At 40.2% G+C, this 19,650-nt stretch overlaps 1 protein-coding gene across 2 annotated transcripts in view; it reads left to right on the forward strand.

The window, feature by feature from the left end:
- CCT6B (chaperonin containing TCP1 subunit 6B) overlaps positions 1–19,650 on the forward strand; it is a 72,735-nt gene that overhangs the window by 35,784 nt on the left and 17,301 nt on the right. Inside the window, exons 13-15 of one of the 2 annotated variants that reach the window (XM_001367903.4) lie at positions 6,965–7,067; positions 8,086–8,158; positions 9,046–9,235. The exons of the other annotated variant lie outside the window; for it this stretch is intronic. Of the exons in view, the coding sequence (XP_001367940.4) occupies positions 6,965–7,067; positions 8,086–8,158; positions 9,046–9,118 (249 nt within the window). The 3' untranslated portion in view covers positions 9,119–9,235. Of the gene's footprint in view, positions 1–6,964; positions 7,068–8,085; positions 8,159–9,045; positions 9,236–19,650 lie in introns of those variants that run through there. 2 annotated transcript variants of the gene reach the window in all.

Below are 19,650 nucleotides of genomic sequence, written 5' to 3' on the forward strand. Positions count from 1 at the left end.
TCTGCTGCTTCTGCTTGTTTCACTCTGTATCAGTTCACCGAGGTCTTTCTGGCTTTTTCTGAAATCCCCCTCTTCATCACTTCCTGAGGGTTCTTCTTCACAATCTGAGCACACAGTTCTTCATTGATCTTCTCTAATCACTTTAGCGACATACTAGTGTGGTCACACCTTAGGCTTTGCCGCCTTGACCCTGTGATTTCTTTGAGATCCGGACTATTGAAATTCCACTTTTTGACCACAGCGTGCTATCTTTCCATTGCTTTCTTCCTAAATCTCTTCACCCTCATTGTAAACTATACCTATTCTCCTAATCACTAGCCATGATTCTGGAATTCCTTGTTCCTCCAACCTTATTCCATTCCTGGACTGCCTCTCTTCTTGGATAATCTTTATCATCAGGTTATTTTTCTGTTCCCATTTCTGGATCGTTGAGTGTTTTGAGAAGTCTTGAAACTGAGCTGATTTCACTGTCTACAGATTACTGATGTACGGCCTCTGTTTGGCCCTTTTGGCTGCTGGACCAGCTTTCTACTCTGCTTTTCCAGACTCCTTATCTCATTCCCCACAATGACTATTCTGCGTCTTTTATTTTATCGAGTCTCCAACTACATGCCTACACCCCAACTTAATAATAGATGACTTAGTCTTCTAACTTACCTACATTTAGACCATTAGACAAGAGATGCTTCAATTCTCCTCTTTCATTCCTGAAACACTTTTCTATCATTATTTACTTTCTTGTCTTTTTTTGGTCATTTAAGAGGCAGTCCAGCTTCTTTCTATGACTTCTCATCCTCTTCTCTATCTCTTTAAAAAATGAATGTCTCTAAAGATCTGTGCTTTGATTTCTTCCCATAGGCAAATGCATTCATGTTCAAGAATTTGACTACTGGAGGCAGCTGGGTGGCTCAGTGGATAGGGAGCAAGGTCTTGAGATAGAAAGTCCTAGGTTCAAATCTGGTCTCAGACACTTACTAGCTGTATGACCCTGGGCAAGTCACTTAATCCCCATTGCTTAGCCCTTAACACTCTTCCACTTTGGAATCAATGCTCAGATGGAAAGGATGGGTTTATTAAAAAAATAATTTGACTGATGCTTTTACTCAGTTATTTATACTGCTACTCTTCTCTCCAGCCCTGTCCTCTCTTCAGAGTTCTATTCTTTTCTTTTTCCTTAATTCTGAATTTTGGACAACTTTTGTTGTTATATCATATTTATTTTCAAATATATCCTTTCTTGTCCTCCCCTGTAAGCCTTGTAACAAAAACAGAAGAAAAAACAGTTCATCAAAACTAATAATACCCAGAGTCTGATTGAGTATGCATGTTCCACAGCCATAGTCTCCCTTCTCTGCAAAGCTTGGGGTGGGGGTCTGTCTTTTATGGTCTCTTTTTCAAGGACAAGTGTAACTAGATCTGCATTGGCAGGACTTTGGTACTTGGATGTCTTATTGTCACCTCAGACCCAGCCTGTCAAAAACCAAATTTATTATATTTCCTCCTAAATCTGTTTTTCCCCTTGATTTCACGCTGTCAGTGACACCAGCATTTATCCAATCTCTCATTATTATTACTCAACTTTAATCTGTGCACCCAGCTGAACTGGCCTTGTTGTTGTTGCTCTTCTTCTTCTTCTTTTTTTTATTAAGCCCTTATCTTCTGTTTTAGTATCAATTCTAAGACAGAAGAGTGACAAGGACCAGGCAACTGGAGCTAAGTAACTTGCCCAAGGTCACACAGCTAGGAAGTATCTAAGGTCAGACTTGAACCCAGAATCTCCTGACTCCAGTTCAATTGACAATTGCCTCCTTCTTGCTCTTCATGATTTATACATTCCATCTCCTGTCTCCATGCCTCTACATTCTTGCAATGCCCTCCCTTCTCACTTCCACCTCTTTAAATCCATGGATGCCTTCAAAGCTCAGCTCAAGTGCCGCTTCCCATGAGTCCTTTTATGTCTTCCTCGTTATTAGCAGCTCCCAAAACAACTTTGTATTTACCTTGTACATTCCATATATATTCCATTGCCAAATTAGTTCTCTTTATGCACAGATTTTTGTAAGGTCTTAGAAATGAGTTTATTTTCTGTTCCAGTGTTATCTTTTGCTGTCAGATATCTGCTTGGCAAATCAGTCACATGTTTGCTGAATCAGATGCTTTTTGTGTTCTTTTGGTCTTCATACGGTGGTGATTAATTTACATAGGCTAAACTTCCATATCAAATTATTTTAGTTGTTGATGTAATTTTAGTTGTTCATTCCCCATCTTTCATAACCATTTATTTTTAAAAATATTTCAAGATTGAGTTGTTTCAATTGTGTGACATGTATTTCTCCTTCTTTTTACTCATTCAGATTTTTTGTTTGGATAAGTCAGTGTCTGACTGCATACAGAGAGATAATTCAGAGATAGCTCCTCCATCAATGAGCCATATTCTGACTGTTAAAATAAAACCCATTTCACTTTTTGTGGTATTAATTGGTGATCATCATGTCCAGAGACTACATATCTTTTTCTTGAAGAAAATGTTCATAATGTAAAGATATAAGGCTTCTGTGGAGTGTGTCTTTGATCTCTCTTCTTCCTTCTTCCTAAAGCCATGCTTTCCCAAATATTTCTCATCATTCTGACCTTTTTCCACCTTTGCATTAAAGATATCCAGTACTTAATAATTTGATTTGCAGAATTTTAGCCTCTTCTCTGTAGAATTTCTCTCTCTCTTCATTCCCTACCGCTAATGCTAGTTCATAAGATGCAATTATTTTCCTGATGGCCTTTTTGCAGATATTCACCTAGAGAACTGAAAAAATTCAAGATGATCAAATATTCTGCAGAATAATATTTCTAATTGCCTTTGGGAATATAATAAAACCTAATCCTCAGTTCTCTTTGCTTGCTCCTCAAAGGAGTATCTCTGAGCCATTCTTCCTAGTTACAACTTCTTTTTTCTTCTGGTTTTGTGGATAGCAAGAATGCCAAGACTGATGTTTCAGCTCCATGGGTGGTATGCCCATTTTTTGACATACCATTTGACAAGGGCCTCACATTTAAAGTACCAATATTCAAAGTTGTAAATGGCCCCCAAACGGATTCTTAGTATCCTCTAAACCTCCTTCCCTACTTTTGCCACTGCCAGCATCACTTCAAAATTGGAAGAAGGCCATGCAGGAGGGGGAGACATTTTGTATTTTGGTTTGCTTCATAGTTTGCCATCGTGGTCAGGCTCCTGATGATAGAGCCTTTTGTTTGTAGTGAGGCTGGTCCTTGGAACACACTCAGTTTGGGGCCAGGGCTATACTAGAAGCCTTTCCAGCATGGTAGAACAGTCTTCTAGGACTTACGCTCTATTGGCACAGCTTTTGAGAACCCAGAGCAACCTCCGTACCAGGATGAGGCATCTGGTCCACTTTGTGGACTCTAAGCTTCCCTAGAAGCAAAGATTCATCTTTTAATATCAGCATTCTAGTGGCATTGCTGTATGGTAGCTAGACATTCAGGATAACTGTCTCTGGAGAGGAAAAGATGATCATTATGCAGAAGGGAAGGCGGGATGCAAACAGGCTGCAACATATCACCAGGGAGGGACTTTGGAGAAGGCTAAGAATAAAATATGTCATTAAGGAAATGTGGGTTTGGTAGTTCTCTTTGCAAGGACAAAGGATGATAGGTAGACAGGAGAAGAGGAGGAAGGCCTCTAGCTCATTGGTCAGGGAATTTATGGGAGCACATCAGTCCCACACAGGGTGGGCAAGCAAGCAAGCATGGGGGTTTCAAATTGGGGAAATACCAAATCAATGGTCTCATTGATCCAGAGAGGATCTGAATAGGGAAGCTGTCCTCTCACTTCTCAGCTCAAAAATCTTTCCTGGCCCCCATTACATGCTGAGTAAAGTTTGAACATTTAGTCCCAAATTCAGAACCCACCACAATCTCACGTCCACCCAATCTTTCCACTCCTATCTCATGCGACTGTTCTTCACAGATACTCTATGCTTTGGTAGAACTGGACCATTTTCTGTTCCCTGACACAGTCTTGCACTCCATTGTCATGCTTTTGCTCACCTAATTCCCCAGAAGTGAGATGTTCTTTCCCTGTCTCTTTGTTGAATTCCCAACAGTTCTTTAGAGCTACCCACCATCTTCATGTAGAATTTTGTTCTGCTCATCTCTCATGCACTTACCATGTAATCTTTTGTATTATAGTGATCTTTGCCTAAAATTCTTCAGTTTCCATGAGTTGGTTTTTTATTGTGTTGCTTTCCAGTTATTTTTCAGCCATACACAACTCTTCATGACTTCATTTGGGCTTTTTGGGTAAAGATACTGGAGTGGTTTGCCGATTCCTTCTGCAGCTCATTTTAAATATGAGGAAACAGACAAACAGGATTAATTAAGCGACTGGCTCAATGTCACACAGCTAGTAAGAGGCCAGATTTGCACTCGGGGAGACGAGTCTTCCTGAGTCCAAGCCCAGCACTCTATGCCCAGCACCCCTAGCTGCCCCTTGGAACGGACTATGGCGTATCTAAAGTTTATATCTCCCTCGGCTCTCGGCACCAGACTGTGCCACTGCACATAAACCAGTCTCTATTGCCGTTTTTGCCTACGTGCCCAGTGGTGAGTTATGGAATGCTCATTCCTTTATCCAGCTATAACTTGTCATTCCATTTCTCCTCAGGCCTTTCTCTGCTTAAATCCATTCTTGGTCCTCTTGCCCTCCGGCCATTACCCCTGCCCTAGCTCCATTGCCAGCCTTTCCCAGTTTTGACCCTGGTTAATAGGCTGAGTAGCTCCCGGTCTCCTGAATCCCTCCTTACCCTGTGGCCACCCTCAGCCCTGGATCACTCTCACCAGCGTCTCCTTGGCTCCTGCTACTGTAGGAAGTCTCACCACCACATTGAGTGGGTATATTGCCCGATGATGGGATCTGATCTCGCCTGGGCCCTGCACATCTCCAAGCAATCCTTTCTACTCTTCCTTCACCAATTCTCTCTTGCCCTCTCCACGGTGGCTGTTTCAGATCTACTCTTTTCTCCTCAAGCTGTTTCTATCGCCCCCTTTGCCCACCCTCTCGGCTGAGTCCCTCATCTTGGGCTCTACTGGGGAAATGAAGGGCTGTTCCAGAAAGCAATTTGGAACTCTGCCCCAAAGCCACCGACGTGTTCCATCCTTCTGACCCAGCAACATCACTTCTAGACTTTTACCTTCAAGAGATCGAAGGACGAGGGAAAAGACCCCTATTTATAGTGGCTCTCTTATAGTGACAGAACTGAAAACTAATTGATAGGGGAATGGCTGAACAAATTGTGGCCCACGAAAATGATGGGTCACTGTTGTAAGAAATGACGAAAGTGACTAGTTTGGAGAAACGTGGCAAGACTTGTAAAAACAGATGCAAAGTAAAGTGAGCAAAACCAGGAGAACAATTTTATACAGTAAAGAAAAAGTCTAAACAGAAGCAACTTTGAACTCTGCTCAATTAAATGACTGGCCATGACCCTACAGGACCAGCGACTCCTGACAAAGAGGTGATGAATTTTTGTAGATGGACAACATGGGAGCTGGTTTTGTTTGATTATGCTTATTCTAAAGGGTTGATTTTATTTCCATTTTTTTTGGTAAGAGAAAGAGACAGACTAGGAATAGAATTCCAAAAGAAAGGTTCAAGAGAAGTTGGAATTTATTTATACTTAAAAAGAAAAGCAAGCTTTCTGTAATAGAGATTTGCATTTTTATTATTTACATTCTGTAATATACATGGAAATACTCCTACTGTCCTTATTAATTGACAAATCTAAGCCATTTCTGATTCCTGGTCCTTCTTGATCTCTATGAAGCCTTTGGCATTGTTGACTTCTCTCCTTGGATTTTATCTCTTCTCTGGATTATTTTTTTTTAAACGTTTCCTCCTTCCTGCATGACTGCTCCTTCTCCATCTCCTTTACTGGATCACTTGTTGGAGTCCCTCCCTGTATTCAGTCTTCTTATCTAATTTGAAGGTCGCATTAAATTCCTTGAGTTTAGTTATTATCTCTCTGCCATGGACTCCTGAGACCCACAAATCAAATCAGTTGCCAGATCTTTCTATTTCTACCTCCATCCCTCAATTCTGTCTTCTTCTGACTGTTTGCATAGACCCAACCCTAGCTCAGACCTTCTTTGTCTCTCTCCTCAACTGTTAAAATAGTCTCCTAATTGCTCCCCTAACCTCAAGTTTCTTTACATTCCAATTCATTTTCCACCTAGCTGACAACTTAATATTTCTAAAGTTCAGGTCTGACCATGTCATTCTCTTGTTCAAGAGACTTAAGTGGTTCTCATTACCTAAAGAATAAAATTAATACTACTCTGGTTTTTAAAACTCTTAATTAGAATTACATTACAGTCTTTGGTTTAACTTAATCAGCCTTCTTACTGTTCCTCACATATGACATTCCATCTCCTATTTCCATAGTTTATTCCGGCTGTCTCTTATACCTGATATACATTTTCTCTTCCCCTCTGCCTCATAGAATTCTGATTCTTTCAAATATTGTTCAAGGTACACTACTTTCTTTCTAGATGAATCTTTTCTTCCTCCCACCAAATTACTCTGTACTTATTTTGTATCTGTAAGATTCTTTCTCCTTTGGATTCTCATGACACTGCTAAATACTTAATTTCTCCTAGAATACAAAACTCCTTGATGATTTTTTGACCCTCTTTATTTTTATTTTTATATTCCCTGGCACATAGTAGGCCCTTAATGTTGTGATTAGAGCTGAATGGAACCTTGGACTTTATCTCTTTCAGCTTGAAATATGAATTTCCTTTTGAACTGAATTAAATTTAGAAAAATAGAAGTATTCTGGTAGCATTTTTGTGTACATATCCTTCATAGTCTAGAAAATAACTTAATTTAATCATGACATTTATTTATACATACATATATACATATATATGTATTTTTTTCTCTCTTTTAAAGGTACTCGCTCAAAATTCTGGCTTTGATCTCCAGGAAACACTGGTAAAAATTCAGGCAGAACATGCAGAAACAGGAAAACTTTTTGGTATAGATTTGAACACAGGTAATAGAAATGGAATGATTATGAACAAAATCATTGGATGTTTACTAGAAAAACTCATTTTAAAGCAATGTAGTAAATTATCTCCCCCAAACTTTGGTATGTTTTTATCATTATCATTTCCTTATTATAATTATTAATTGTTCCTTTGACTTGTTCTTTAATTTATTCATTGTTTAGGATTTCATTGTTAAGACTGTTTGAGTCTTTGTGTTTTGTTTGTGTTCCCTGAATTCATTGTTTTTTTTTTATTTATTGTGATCTATAAAGGATTTACTATTTTTGCCTTTGTCATTTAATTGCAATATCTGTATGTCTTAATAAATACATAGTTAGTTTTTGTAAATGTTTCATATGGTGCTGAGAAGTTTATATGTTTTTTTAGCAGTTTCATTTAGGAAAATGTTGTCTTTAAACAATTTTTTTTTCTAGCAATTGGTTCAGATATGTAGCTTTCCTTTTGTTTGCTGGATTTGTCCAAAATTGAGAGAGGGATATTAAAATCTCCTGCCGCTATTGTATTTCCTATCTGTCTTCTTGTATTGAGCTATTTTTCCTTTATGACTTCAGATTGTAAGTATCTGAAGCACATAAATTAAAAAATTGATAATTGTTGCTATGCTTCTTTTCAGCATAATGTAGTTTCCTTTTTTACTTCTTTTAATGTAAATTTTTGTTTTTGCTTTGTCTCATAGCACGGTTGCAATTTCTGTTTTCTGGATTCACACAGTGTATTTTGTTCAAGCTTCTCAGCTTTATTTTGTTTTCTTATCTAATCTGTCATTCTTTATAGTTTTGTTGTTTAATCCACTCACATTTAAAGTGATCAGAATTAGGCTTTAATTTTCTTCTATTTATCATTAATATTGTCTTTCCTTCTAGATTAAGGCCTGTCCCCACAATGCAACAGATTTTATATGGGAGAATACTTGACTATTTATAAATGGTTTTAGTCTTTTGGAAGAGAGCTAGTACATAAAAACTTAGAAATACTATTAAGAGACTTTCTCTTAATTTCTAGGTGCTCCGATACTACCAGAAGAATCAGGAATTTGGGACAACTACTGTGTGAAGAAACAACTCCTTCACTCTTGGTAAGGTTAAATTACTATGAGGAAGATGAAAATTTAGATTCAGGAACAGAAAATGCGGTATTTAAAAAAAGTTTGATATTTCATTATTTGTGCCATCTTTTTTTAGTAATTTTATTTTCTTTTCCTCTCTAAGAGGAAAACTTGATTTCCCTAATCATTCAGTAACAAGCACCTTTTATGTGCTGGTCATTAAGCTAAACCCTGGGGACACAAAGAAAGGGAAAAATAGTGTCTGTCCTTGAGATATTTCCAATCTGATGGGAGAATCTTAAGAATGTCTTTTAAAAGCTACATTATTGGATCACTAATGAATGTGTATGTGCAAATATATACTTATATATGGAAAGGAAGTGGGGGAAGGAGTTAATAGAGAAGAAGGAAGGGGGAGAGAGAGAGAGAGAGAGAGAGAGAGAGAGAGAGAGAGAGAGAGAGAGAGAGAGAGAGAGAGAGAGAGGGAAAGGAGAGAGAGGGAGAGAGAGAGAAGAGAGAGAGGGGGGAGGGAGAGAGGGGGGGGGAGGGAGAGGGAGAGAGAAAGAGAGAGAGAGAGAGAGAAAGAGAGAGAGAAGGGGGAGGGAGAGGGAGAGAGAGGAGAGAGAGAGGGAGGGAGAGGGAGAGAGAGGAGAGAGGGAGAGAGGGAGAGAGAAAGAGAGAGAGAAGGGGGAGGGAGAGAGAGAGAGAGAGAGAGAAAAGAGTGAGAGAGAGCCCACAGCTTATGCCAGCAAAGGTACTTTAAACAAGAAAATAGGGATAATATTTTTCAATTTGTAATCCTTTCATTAGTTTTGGCTGTGAAAACTGAAGAGTGAGGTTCCCAGGGTAGCTGGAGATTGGTAGGGGGAGGAAGGATGGCTTGGTGTGATTACTAAATCTGTCATCTGTTTCTTTAGCACAGTGATTGCTACAAACATTCTCCTGGTTGATGAAATTATGCGAGCTGGTATGTCTTCTCTCAAAGGATGAATTGAATTCCAAACAAGCCTTGGAAGTTGAGTTTCAGTACATCTGTGTAGCAGTTACCCATATATTCTAATTCATTCTGAATTTTTGCAAATAAATGCAGTTGATTTTTTTCCTTCAGTGGTCTTAAACTAGTCTCAAAATCTTTTTCACAAAAATTCATAGAACAAAAAGTGATTATTCTAAAGAAATTATGATAATGAACTTAATTGTAGAACCCCAAATCTCTAGTCAAATAACACAGTGTCCAATACAGTGATTACAGGGTGGAATAGTGGAGAGTGCTATACTTGGAGTCAAGGAGGAGCCCAGGTTTGAATGCCACCAATGAATGACATTTACTAGCCATTTGGTCGTGGACAGGCAAATCACTTGGCCTCTCTGACCTTCAGTTTGCTCATCTGTAAAATGGGTGATTAAAATGCCTTTAGTAAGTACTGCAGGGTTCTTGTAAAAACCAAATAGATAACATAGGTCTTAGCTTGCATCATTATTTTTCTTACTGTTGGGAGTGACATGGCTCCTTACTTGGGATTTTATTTCTTCTACTTCCTTCTTAATAGTGCCCATTGCTCTGTAACACAGTGCTATTATTTTCCTTTTTAAAATGTAGAGGGGGCAGTTGGGTGGTTCAGTGGATGGAGAGCCAGGCCTAGAGACAGGAGGTCCCAAGTTCAACTCTGGCCTCAGACACTTCCTAGCTGTGTGACCCTGGGCAAGTCACTTAAGCCCCTTTGCCTAGTCCTTAGCACTCTTCTGCCTTAGAGCCAATACAGAGTATTGATTCCACAATGGAAGGTGAGGGTTTAAAACAAAATAAATGTAGAATGAAAACCATCGAATGTTAGAGTTGAAAGGAACGTCCTAATTTACCTGGTATGAGCGCCATTGGAAGCAGGAATCCTCCAGGGCATGCCTGATGAGACTCCTCTGTTTGGAACCTTCAAAGACAGTGAACTCATCCCCTCTCAGGCTGCGGATTGTACTTTTAGTTAGTGTTCATTGCCAGGAAGTCCTTCCTTATCTTAAGCCAATGGGCCAAGATTAACCTCCCTCTGGTTAGCAGAATAAAGTTGTAGACTGAAAAGGGATCAAGTTTGTTTAAACTACTTGGTTAAACCATGTGATACGTGTCCTGGCTATGTAGTTAGCAGACAGGGCTAGAAAACTAGTGTAAGGTTATGCACTGTACCAGTGGCCAGTAAACAGCCCTATCACGTTAGCTTAAATAACTACTTAATTGGGTTCTGGGGTGTTCCGAAGTTGCCCCTCAGTAAATGGATAATTGGGGTCGCTGCATTCCCAGATGTTGGGCACCAAACCTGGAAGGGATTATTGTTGGGCACCAAACCTGGAAGGGATTATTTGGTCTCCGCTCCAATGCAGTTTCAGGCATTCTAGCGGTGTCATTTCCTCCTCCATGTCCCCGCGGTCATTGCTTTTCAAGGGCGGGCACTAGTATTTGACTGAAATAACAAACTTGCCCAAATGGAGCTTCAATCAGGCCCAGCTCTGTGTGCATAAGGGACGCAGGGATGTGGGCTGAAGCTTTTACTGTTTGGACAGCCGGCCCGTTTTCCCAGATCTGATGCATACACGGCACGGGAGACATCCTCTCTCGACGGTAGTGACAAATTCAATACATCCTACATCTCGTGCTTGCCTCTCCTTATTCACAATGAACAAGATGAGGAGGAACTGTGGGAAAAGGAACTGGGTGGATCATGTGGCAAGAATGAGACCACAACTCGAGGGGTACCTTTTGGCCCCGAGATACTAGAAAGATGGAGAGAAATCCACAGCACGCAGGGGACAGCCTCCGGAGGATTTCCGAAAATTATCATAGCACAGGAAGATAAGGCATGAAGAGGCTCTGCTAGGAGCGGCACTGCCTAGGCATCTGCCTGGGACCCGGGGCCTTGGGTCCTGATGTTGCAGGGCTAGAAACCTAGGATGCACAAGCCAAGAAGAATGGAGGCTCTCTGTGGCACCGGTGAGTTTTTCTCTAAAAAGGCAAAGCAAGGATCCTTGAGCCTAATTGATTTCCAGGGACCTTGGCATTGTTGACTTCTCCTTGGGTTTTTTCTCTTCTCTGGATTTTTTTCCCCCCATATTATGTGGATTATTGTAACTATCATTTTCTTTTTTAAAAAAATTTATAGTATTTTATTTGATCATTTCCATGCATTATTCATTAAAGACAAAGATCATTTTCTTTTCCTCCCCCCCAGCCGCCGCGTGATACCACTGGGTATCACATGTGTTCTTGATTCGAACCCATTGCCATGTTGTTAATATTTGCATTAGAGTGTTCGTTTAGAGTCTCTCCTCTGTCATGTCCCCTCAACCGTTGTAGTCAGGCAGTTGCTTTTCCTCGGTGTTTCCACTCCCATAGTTTATCCTTTGCTTATGAATAGTGTTTTTCTCCTAGATCCCTGCAGATTGTTCAGGGACATTACACTGCCACTAATGGAGAAGTCCATTACGTTCGATTATACCACAGTGTGTTTGTCTCTGTGTACAATGTTCTCCTGGTTCTGCTCCTCTCGCTCTGCATCACTTCCTGGAGGTTGTTCCAGTCTCCATGGAACTCCTCCACTTTATTATTCCTTTTAGCACAATAGTATTCCATCACCAACATATACCACAATTTGCTCAGCCATTCCCCAATTGATGGGCATCCCCTCATTTTCCAATTTTTGGCCACCACAAAGAGCGCAGCTATGAATATTTTTGTACAAGTCTTTGTGTCCATTATCTCTTTGGGGTACAGACCTAGCAGTGCTATGGCTGGGTCAAAGGGTAGACATTCTTTTGTCTCCCTTTGGGCATAGTTCCAAATTGCCCTCCAGAATGGTTGGATCAGTTCACAACTCCACCAGCAATGAATTAGTGTCCCCACTTTGCCACATCCCCTCCAGCATTCATTACTTTTCTTTGCTGTCATATTAGCCAATCTGCTAGGTGTGAGGTGATACCTCAAAGTTGTTTTGATTTGCATCTCTCTGATTATAAGAGATTTAGAACACTTCTTCATGTGCTTATTAATAGCTTTGATTTCTTTATCTGAGAACTGCCTATCCATGTCCCTTGCCCATTTATCAATTGGAGAATGGCTTGATTTTTTGTACAATTGATTTAGCTCATTATAAATATGAGTAATTAAGCCTTTGTCAGAGGTTTCTATGAAGATTTTTTCCTAATTTGTTATTTTCCTTCTGATTTTAGTTACATTGGTTTTGTTTGTACAAAAGCTTTTTAGTTTGATGTAGTCGAAATTATTTATTTTACATTTTGTGATTCTTTCTATGTCTTGCTTGGTTTTAAAGTCTTTGCCCTCCCAAAGGTCTGACATGTATACTATTCTGTGTTTACCCAATTTACTTATGGTTTCCTTCTTTATGTTTAAGTCATTCACCCATTTTGAATTTATCTTGGTGTAGGGTGTGAGGTGTTGATCCAAACCTAATCTCTCCCACACTGTCTTCCAGTTTTTCCAGCAGTTTTTATCGAATAGTGGATTTTTGTCCCAAAAGCTGGGATCTTTGGGTTTATCATATACTGTCCTGCTGAGGTCGCTTGCCCCCAGTCTATTCCACTGATCTTCCTTTCTGTCTCTTAGCCAGTACCAAATTGTTTTGATGACTGCTGCTTTGTAATATAGTTTGAGGTCTGGGACTGCAAGGCCCCCCTCATTTGTGTTTTTTTTTTCATTATTTCCCTGGATATCCTTGATCTTTTGTTCTTCCAAATGAACTTTGTTATGGTTTTTTCTAAATCAGTGAAGAAGTATTTTGGTAGTTCAATGGGTATGGCACTAAATAGATAAATAAGTTTGGGTAGGATGGTCATTTTTATTATATTGGCTCGTCCTATCCATGAGCAGTTAATGTTTTTCCATTTGCTTAAGTCTAGTTTTAGTTGTGTGGTGAGTGTTTTGTAGTTGTGTTCATATAGTTCCTGTGTTTGTCTCGGGAGATAGATTCCTAGGTATTTTATTTTGTCTAAGGTGATTTTGAATGGGATTTCTCTTTCTAGTTTTTGCTGCTGAGCTGTGTTGGAGATGACTTATGTGGGTTTATTTTGTATCCTGCAACTTTGCTAAAGTTGTTGATTATTTCAATTAGCTTTTTGGTTGAATCTCTAGGATTCTTTAAGTAGACCATCATGTCATCTGCAAAGAGTGATAACTTGGTCTCCTCCTTGCCTATTTTGATGCCTTCAATTCCTTTTTCTTCTCTAATTGATACTGCTAGTGTTTCTAGTACAATGTCAAATAGTAGAGGTGATAATGGGCATCCTTGTTTCACTCCTGATCTTATTGGGAATGCATCTAGTTTATCCCCATTGCAGATGATATTAGCTGTTGGTTTTAGATATATACTGTTTATTATTTTTAGGAACGACCCTTCTATTCCTATGCTTTCTAGTGTTTTTAATAGGAATGGGTGTTGTATTTTATCAAATGCTTTTTCTGTATCCATTGAGATAATCATGTGGTTCTTGTTGGTTTGCTTGTTGATGTTGTCAATTATGTGGATGGTTTTCCTAATATTGAACCAGCCCTGCATCCCTGGTATAAATCCTACTTGATCATGGTGGATGACCCTTCTGATCACTTGCTGGAGTCTTTTTGCTAGTATCCTATTTAAGATTTTTGCATCTATATTCATTAGGGAGATTGGTCTATAGTTTTCTTTCTCTGTTTTTGACCTGCCTGGTTTTGGAATCAGTACTATGTTTGTGTCATAAAAGGAGTTTGGTAGAACTCCCTCTTTGCTTATTATGTCAAATAGTTTGTATAGTATTGGGATTAACTGTTCTCTGAATGTTTGATAGAATTCACTGGTGAATCCATCAGGCCCTGGGGATTTTTTCTTAGGAAGTTCTTTGATGGCCTGTTGGATTTCATTTTCTGATATGGGATTATTTAAGAATTCTATTTCTTCTTCTGTTAGTCTAGGCAGTTTGTATTTTTGTATATATTCATCCATATCCTCTAAATTGGTGTATTTATTGCCATATAATTGGGCAAAGTAATTTTTAATGATTGCCTTAATTTCCTCTTCATCAGAGGTGATGTCCCCCTTTTCATCTTTGATGCTGTTAATTTGCTTTTCTTCCTTCCTTTTTTAAATTAGATTGACCAGTGCTTTGTCTATTTTGTTTGTTTTTTCAAAGTACCAGCTTCTTGTCTTATTTATTAAATCAATAGTTCTATCACTTTCGATTTTATTAATTTCTCCCTTAATTTTTAGGATTTCTAGTTTGGTTTTCTGCTGGGGGTTTTTAATTTGGTCCCTTTTGAATTTTTTTTTATTTGCATTTCCAATTGATTGATCTCTGCTCTCCCTAGTTTGTTAATATATGCACTCAGGGATATGAATTTACCTCTGATTACCGCTTTGGCTGCATCCCAAAAGGTTTGAAAGGATATCCTGCCATTGTCATTTTCCTCGATGAAATTATTAATTGTTTCTATGATTTCTTCTCTAACTAAATGATTTTGGAGTATCATATAGTTTGGTTTCCAATTAGTTTTTGATTTGGTTTTCCATGTACCATTACTGATTGTTATTTTTATTGCCTTGTGATCTGAAAAGGCTGCATTTATTATTTCTGCTTTTCTGCATTTGTGTGCCATGTTTCTGTGACCTAATGTATAGTCAATCTTTGTGAATGTGCCGTGCTGAGAAGAAGGTGTATTCCTTTTTGTCTCTATTTATTTTTCTCCATATGTTTATTAATTCTAATTTTTCTAAGATTTCATTTATTTCTTTTACCTCTTTCTTATTTATTTTTTGATTTGATTTATCTAAATTTGATAATGGTTGGTTCATGTCTCCCACTAATATGGTTTTACTGTCTATTTCTTCCTTCAATTCTCCTAGTTTCTCCATTAGAAATTTGGGTGCTATGTTATTTGGTGCATACATGTTGATTAGTGATATTTCCTCATTATCTAAAGTCCCTTTTAACAAAATATAGTTACCTTCCCTATCCCTTTTGATCAGGTCTATTTTTGCTTTAGTTTTATCAATTATCATGATTGCTACTCCTGCCTTCTTTCTGTCAGTTGAGGCCCAGAAGGTCTTACTCCATCCTTTAATTCTGACCTTGTGGGTGTCTACCCACCTCATGTGTGTTTCTTGGAGACAACATATGGTAGGGTTTTGGATTCTAATCCATTCTTCTATTCGTCTACGTTTTATGGGTGAGTTCATCCCATTCATGTTCAACGTTATGACTGTCACTTGTGGACTCCCTGGCATTTTGATATCCTTCCCTAATTCTAACCTTTCTTCTTCAGCTCTACCTTTTAGTCCAGTGATTTACTTTAAATCAGTCCCCCTTGTACTTCCCTTTCTACCCCCCCCTTCATATTCCCTCCCTTATTTTCCCCTGTAGTCTTTTTAAAATTTCCCCTCCACCCTCTCCCTCCCTTGTACTGCTTCCCTCCCCAACAGAGTTACCCTTCTACTCCCCTATAGGGTGCAAATCTATTCTCTTCCCCAATGGATTGGATTGTTCTTCCCTCTTTGGGTCAGTTTCGAAGTACGTAAGAGTTGAGTATTTCCTATCTCCAACCTCTTTACCCTTCCAGTGTATCGATGCTCTCCCCCCTCCCTCCATGAGCTTCTTTGTGACATATAAATTTACCCCCATTTGTTTCTTTCCCCATTTCTTTTAGTCATAACCTCTTTTCTTTTTTAGCTTTAGTCATGTATATATATATATAGATACACATGTATATGTATTTATGCATGCATATATCTATATACCTATTTATGTCCTGTCCTTTCATCCTATACAGTTTGTCACTGTTCCCTCTGAGTGTAGTTCTTCTAGCTGCAACAGTTTTTAAGAGTTGCGAATGACCTCTTTTCTTATAGGGATACATATCATTTTACCTTATTGAGTCTCTTAAAATTTGTTGTTGTTGTTGTTGTTTTTCCCCTCTTTTTAAATTACCTTTTGATGATTCTCTTGAGTTCTGTGGTTGGACTTCAAATTTTCTGTTCAGGTCTGGTCTTTTATTTATGAATGCTTGGAACTCTTCTGTTGTGTTAAATGACCATACTTTCCCCTGTAAGAATATAGTCAGTTTTGATGGGTATTTTATTCTTGGCTGTAGGCCTAGTTCCCTTGCTTTCTGGAATATTGTATTCCATGCCTTTTGGTCCTTCAGTGTGGATGCAGAAAGATCCTGTGTTATCCTCACCGTGTTTCCATGGTATCTGAATGGCTTCTTCTTGGCAGCTTGTAATACCTGTTCTTTCATCTGATTGTTTTTGAATTTGGCTATAGCATTTCTTGGTTTTGTCAGTTGGGGATTAAATACAGGGGGTGATCTGTGGATTCTTTCCATCTCCACTTTCCCCTCTTGTTCTAGGATCTCGGGACAGTTTTCCTGGATAATTTCCTCTAGTATTATGTCCAGGTTTTTTCTTTTGTCGTGGTCTTCTGGTAGTCCAATTATTCTTAAATTGTCTCTTCTTGAACGATTTTCTAAATCGTCTGTTTTGTGAATGAGATGCTTCACATTTTCCTCAATTTTTTCATCCTTTTTGTTTTGTTTTATAGTGTCCTGCTGCCTTGTGAGGTCACTTGATTCTAGTTGTTTTACTCCAGTTCTTAAAGATTGGATTTCATCTCTGGCTTTTTGGTCGTCTTTTTCCTTCTGGTCTGATTTTCTTTGAAAAATCGTCTTTCATCCTCTTTATCTCATCTTTCATCTCCTTTGCCTTATTTTCCAGCTGGATGATTTTGGCTTTTAGGACACTATTTTCTTGTTTTAGTTCAAGTGCCTCTGTTTCCAGATGACTTATCTTAATTTTTAAGTTCTTCCCCCAATTGTCTTCAGCCTCTCTTAGTTGTGTTTTGAGTTCTTCCACAGCCTGTATCCAGTTTGCTGGGATTTCTGGTTTATCGTTTGCTGATCTCTCCCCCTCTGTTCCATTTGGTGAGTAGTAGCTGTCTATTGTAGTTTCCTTCTTCTGTTTCTGTTGTTTGTTCAAATTCACCCCTTCTTTCCTCCCCATATTTGTCTGTGCTCTTGTTCCTCTTATTTTTTTTGTTTTTTGGGGACTTCTATCAGTCTCCTCTCTTGGAGCTTTAACAGAGGATCTCTTGGTGTAATCTCTGGGGGAGGGTTGTTGGGGGTTTGAGCTTTCCTGTCCTCTGGAGGCTTTTTATTGGCTTAAAGTCCAGCAGCCAATGAGGATGGATGGGGAGCCTGGGCCTCCCTGTGTTCTGGAGACTTTTGATGGGATTGAGTTCAGCTTAGTTGGGCTGGGTTTACTCTGAGTTTTAAACTTTCTGGACGGCTGGAGCAGATATGGAGGATCTCCAAAGCTCTGGCCAGGCTGCCAGGTCTATGCTCCTTCTAGGCTGCCATCTTGACTTCGCCTCTAGGTTTCTGTTTTTTCAGAAGACCCTGCTCTCCAAGGGGGGAGGGGTTGTGGCTTGCCTGGGCTCTGAGGGCTCCTGATGGGATTAGGTTCACCTGGTTTGGGCCAGATGAGCCCTGATGCAAAAGGCCTCCTTCTTCACAATCTGTGTTGAATGCCTGGAGACTGGCCCGGGTTGTTTTCAAGGTAAGCCCTTCACTGGTCCTGAAGTTTTTGTTCTTTCAGAAGCTCTGAGGGCTCCTGATGGGATTAGGTTCAGGTGGTGTGGGCTGAATGATCCCCGAGCCAAAAAAAGGAAGAAAAAAAAAGCAGCAACCTCCTCCTCCACAGTCTGTGTTGAATGCCCAGAAACTGGCCCGGGTTACTTTCAAGGTAAGCTCTTCAGAGCAACCCCTTTGCCAGCCCTGAGTTTTCTGTCCTTTCAGTATCTCTGAGGGCTCCTGTTGGGATTGGGTTCAGCTGGTGCCCTAAAGCTGGGACCTCCCTTGAGACTCAGATGGAAGGACCCAGCCAGGGGGCTACAGGCTTCCCCCTTCTCTCTATGTTTCCCTGCCGTCTGTGTTGGGCACCCAGGAGACTGTCTCAGGTTGCTTTCAAGGTGAGTCCTCAGAGCCCTGAGGTTCTCGCTGCTGCCGTGGGCTCAGCACTCTGGGTTGGGGGGGATGGGTCCTGGGACCGTCTTTCTGTCTACCTCTTAGATCCGAGTGATCTAGGGTTCTGGCTTTTGGGGTGTGGTACCTTTTGATCCAGGTCCAGGAGGATGTTTCCCCAGGTCTATCCTGTTGTTCAGCTTGAATTTCGGTTGCCTAGGAGCACTCTGTTTGTGATAGGTAAGGAAGGGTTTCTGAGGTCTGAACTTTCGCTGCTTCTATGCCGCCATCTTGAGCGGAAGTCTGGATTTTTTTTTTTAAACAAATGTTTCCTCCTTCTTGCATGACTGCTCCTTCTCCATCTCCTTTACTGGATCACTTGTTGGAGTCCCTCCCTGTATTCAGTCTTCTTATCTAATTTGAAGGTCACATTAAATTCCTTGAGTTTAATTATTATCTCTCTGCCATGGGCTCTGGAGATCCAGTCCTTGATGTTATATTCCAAGTGCCTAAGGCATAGAAGCTCAGGGTCCGAGCATGGGGGACTCCCCGAATTGGATGGGCTCCCCATGTGGGATAACTCTCTTCTGCCCACACGTATACCATCATGGTAGAGGAGCGATGCTTGGCTGAACCAACATCTAACCTTCACTCTATAATACCCTTTACTTTCTGCTGAGTAAAACTTGTTTAGAATTAAGGTTCCATGGTTGATGAGCATCTCCTTTTGTTCAAATCCTGAGCTTGAACCAGTCTATGTCAGAACATTTGGGGTGTCGAAGAATTGTTCTGAAATGACTTCGTGGCTAACCTCCTCGTGGTTGAAGTGGGGCCAGGGAAAGGCAGAAAAAGGGAAGTGAGGGACTGGAGTTTGGTAAAGGAGTTTGGGGCCCCATAGTGACTGAGCTTCCCCGAGCGCCTTCACTGGATGAGGAATAGGGCTCCTAGTGACCTGGGGCATCTGTGTCTGAGTGTTCAAGGAGGTTGGCAAGAAGAGTGGAAGTAGGGCCAGGGGCAGCATTCCCTGCCTCCTGCTGACGACTCTAGACAAGCTGGATCAGCAGTGGAGAATGAAAGTAAACTCCCATGGAGATAGACGTGTAGGTGTTCCTGGCTTTTAAGGACCGTGTGCTGAAGGTGGAGGAAAACTCATGACCAAGGAAAAGGGGTATCCTGGTTTGGGTGGGGGAAAACCCATTGGGGGTGACAAGTATGATTTCTCATCCAAAGGTCTCACCCAACATTCTACTGAATTGAGTCAGGGCTAAAAAGGGAAGAGCATGAGAATGGGAGGGAGACTGAGGACTGGGAATTTTTTGATGGTAAGAGAGCCTTGGATGACTCCTTCCCCAGGAAGTTTGGAGGCAGAAGGTCTTAAACCACCAAGAACCTTGGGAAGTTGAAGGACAAGTTTAAACAACTTGATAAGGCTTTAGGTCAAGGGTTGTGAGGACTAGTCTGATGGGGTCAATGTAGAGCTCCTCTCAGCCACAGAATGCCATTGATTTGAAGACCTGCTAGGAGCCTTTTACAA

Source organism: Monodelphis domestica, chromosome 2 (genome assembly GCF_027887165.1).
Source record: "Monodelphis domestica isolate mMonDom1 chromosome 2, mMonDom1.pri, whole genome shotgun sequence".
NCBI lineage: Eukaryota > Metazoa > Chordata > Mammalia > Didelphimorphia > Didelphidae > Monodelphis > Monodelphis domestica.